The 359-nt window shown below is 50.7% G+C and overlaps 1 protein-coding gene across 1 annotated transcript in view; it reads right to left on the bottom strand.

The window, feature by feature from the left end:
- Nucleotides 1-359, bottom strand: part of PHB (prohibitin) — a 6,055-nt gene that overhangs the window by 3,795 nt on the left and 1,901 nt on the right. Inside the window, exon 2 of the mRNA XM_017740498.1 lies at nucleotides 334-357. Coding sequence (XP_017595987.1) covers nucleotides 334-357 — 24 coding nt within the window. The remainder of the gene's footprint in view (nucleotides 1-333; nucleotides 358-359) is intronic.

Here is a 359-nt window from a genome sequence, read left to right as displayed (position 1 = left end):
CACATCAGGGATGTCACCACTGCCACCAACACCACGGGAACGGGGCGGCTGGGAGGGTTAAAGCCTTAATTAACAGCAGAGCAGGGAATTAATGGGATCATTTAGGGCAAAAAAGCAAAGAGAAGCTGCAGATGGAACTCCAGGGCCTCCCAGTCTGCTCCCCATGGAGCAGCTCTGTGACTTTTGGAGAAAGGAACTCACAATGCTCGTGGTATAAACAGCCGTGCGAGGCCTCAGTCTGTCTTTATTGGGCAATAAAAGCAGTGAGAAGTCAAGACTTGGACGAAAATACAGAATAAAGCGATCGGGGAGCGCTCAGCTCGTCCCACTCACCGTTGTAAAGAGCAGAGTTGACAACT

This window comes from Corvus brachyrhynchos, unplaced genomic scaffold (assembly GCF_000691975.1).
Source record: "Corvus brachyrhynchos isolate BGI_N302 unplaced genomic scaffold, ASM69197v1 scaffold47, whole genome shotgun sequence".
Lineage (NCBI taxonomy): Eukaryota > Metazoa > Chordata > Aves > Passeriformes > Corvidae > Corvus > Corvus brachyrhynchos.
Note: the sequence above shows the minus strand (reverse complement) of the source record. Positions and strands in the feature narration are given on the sequence as shown.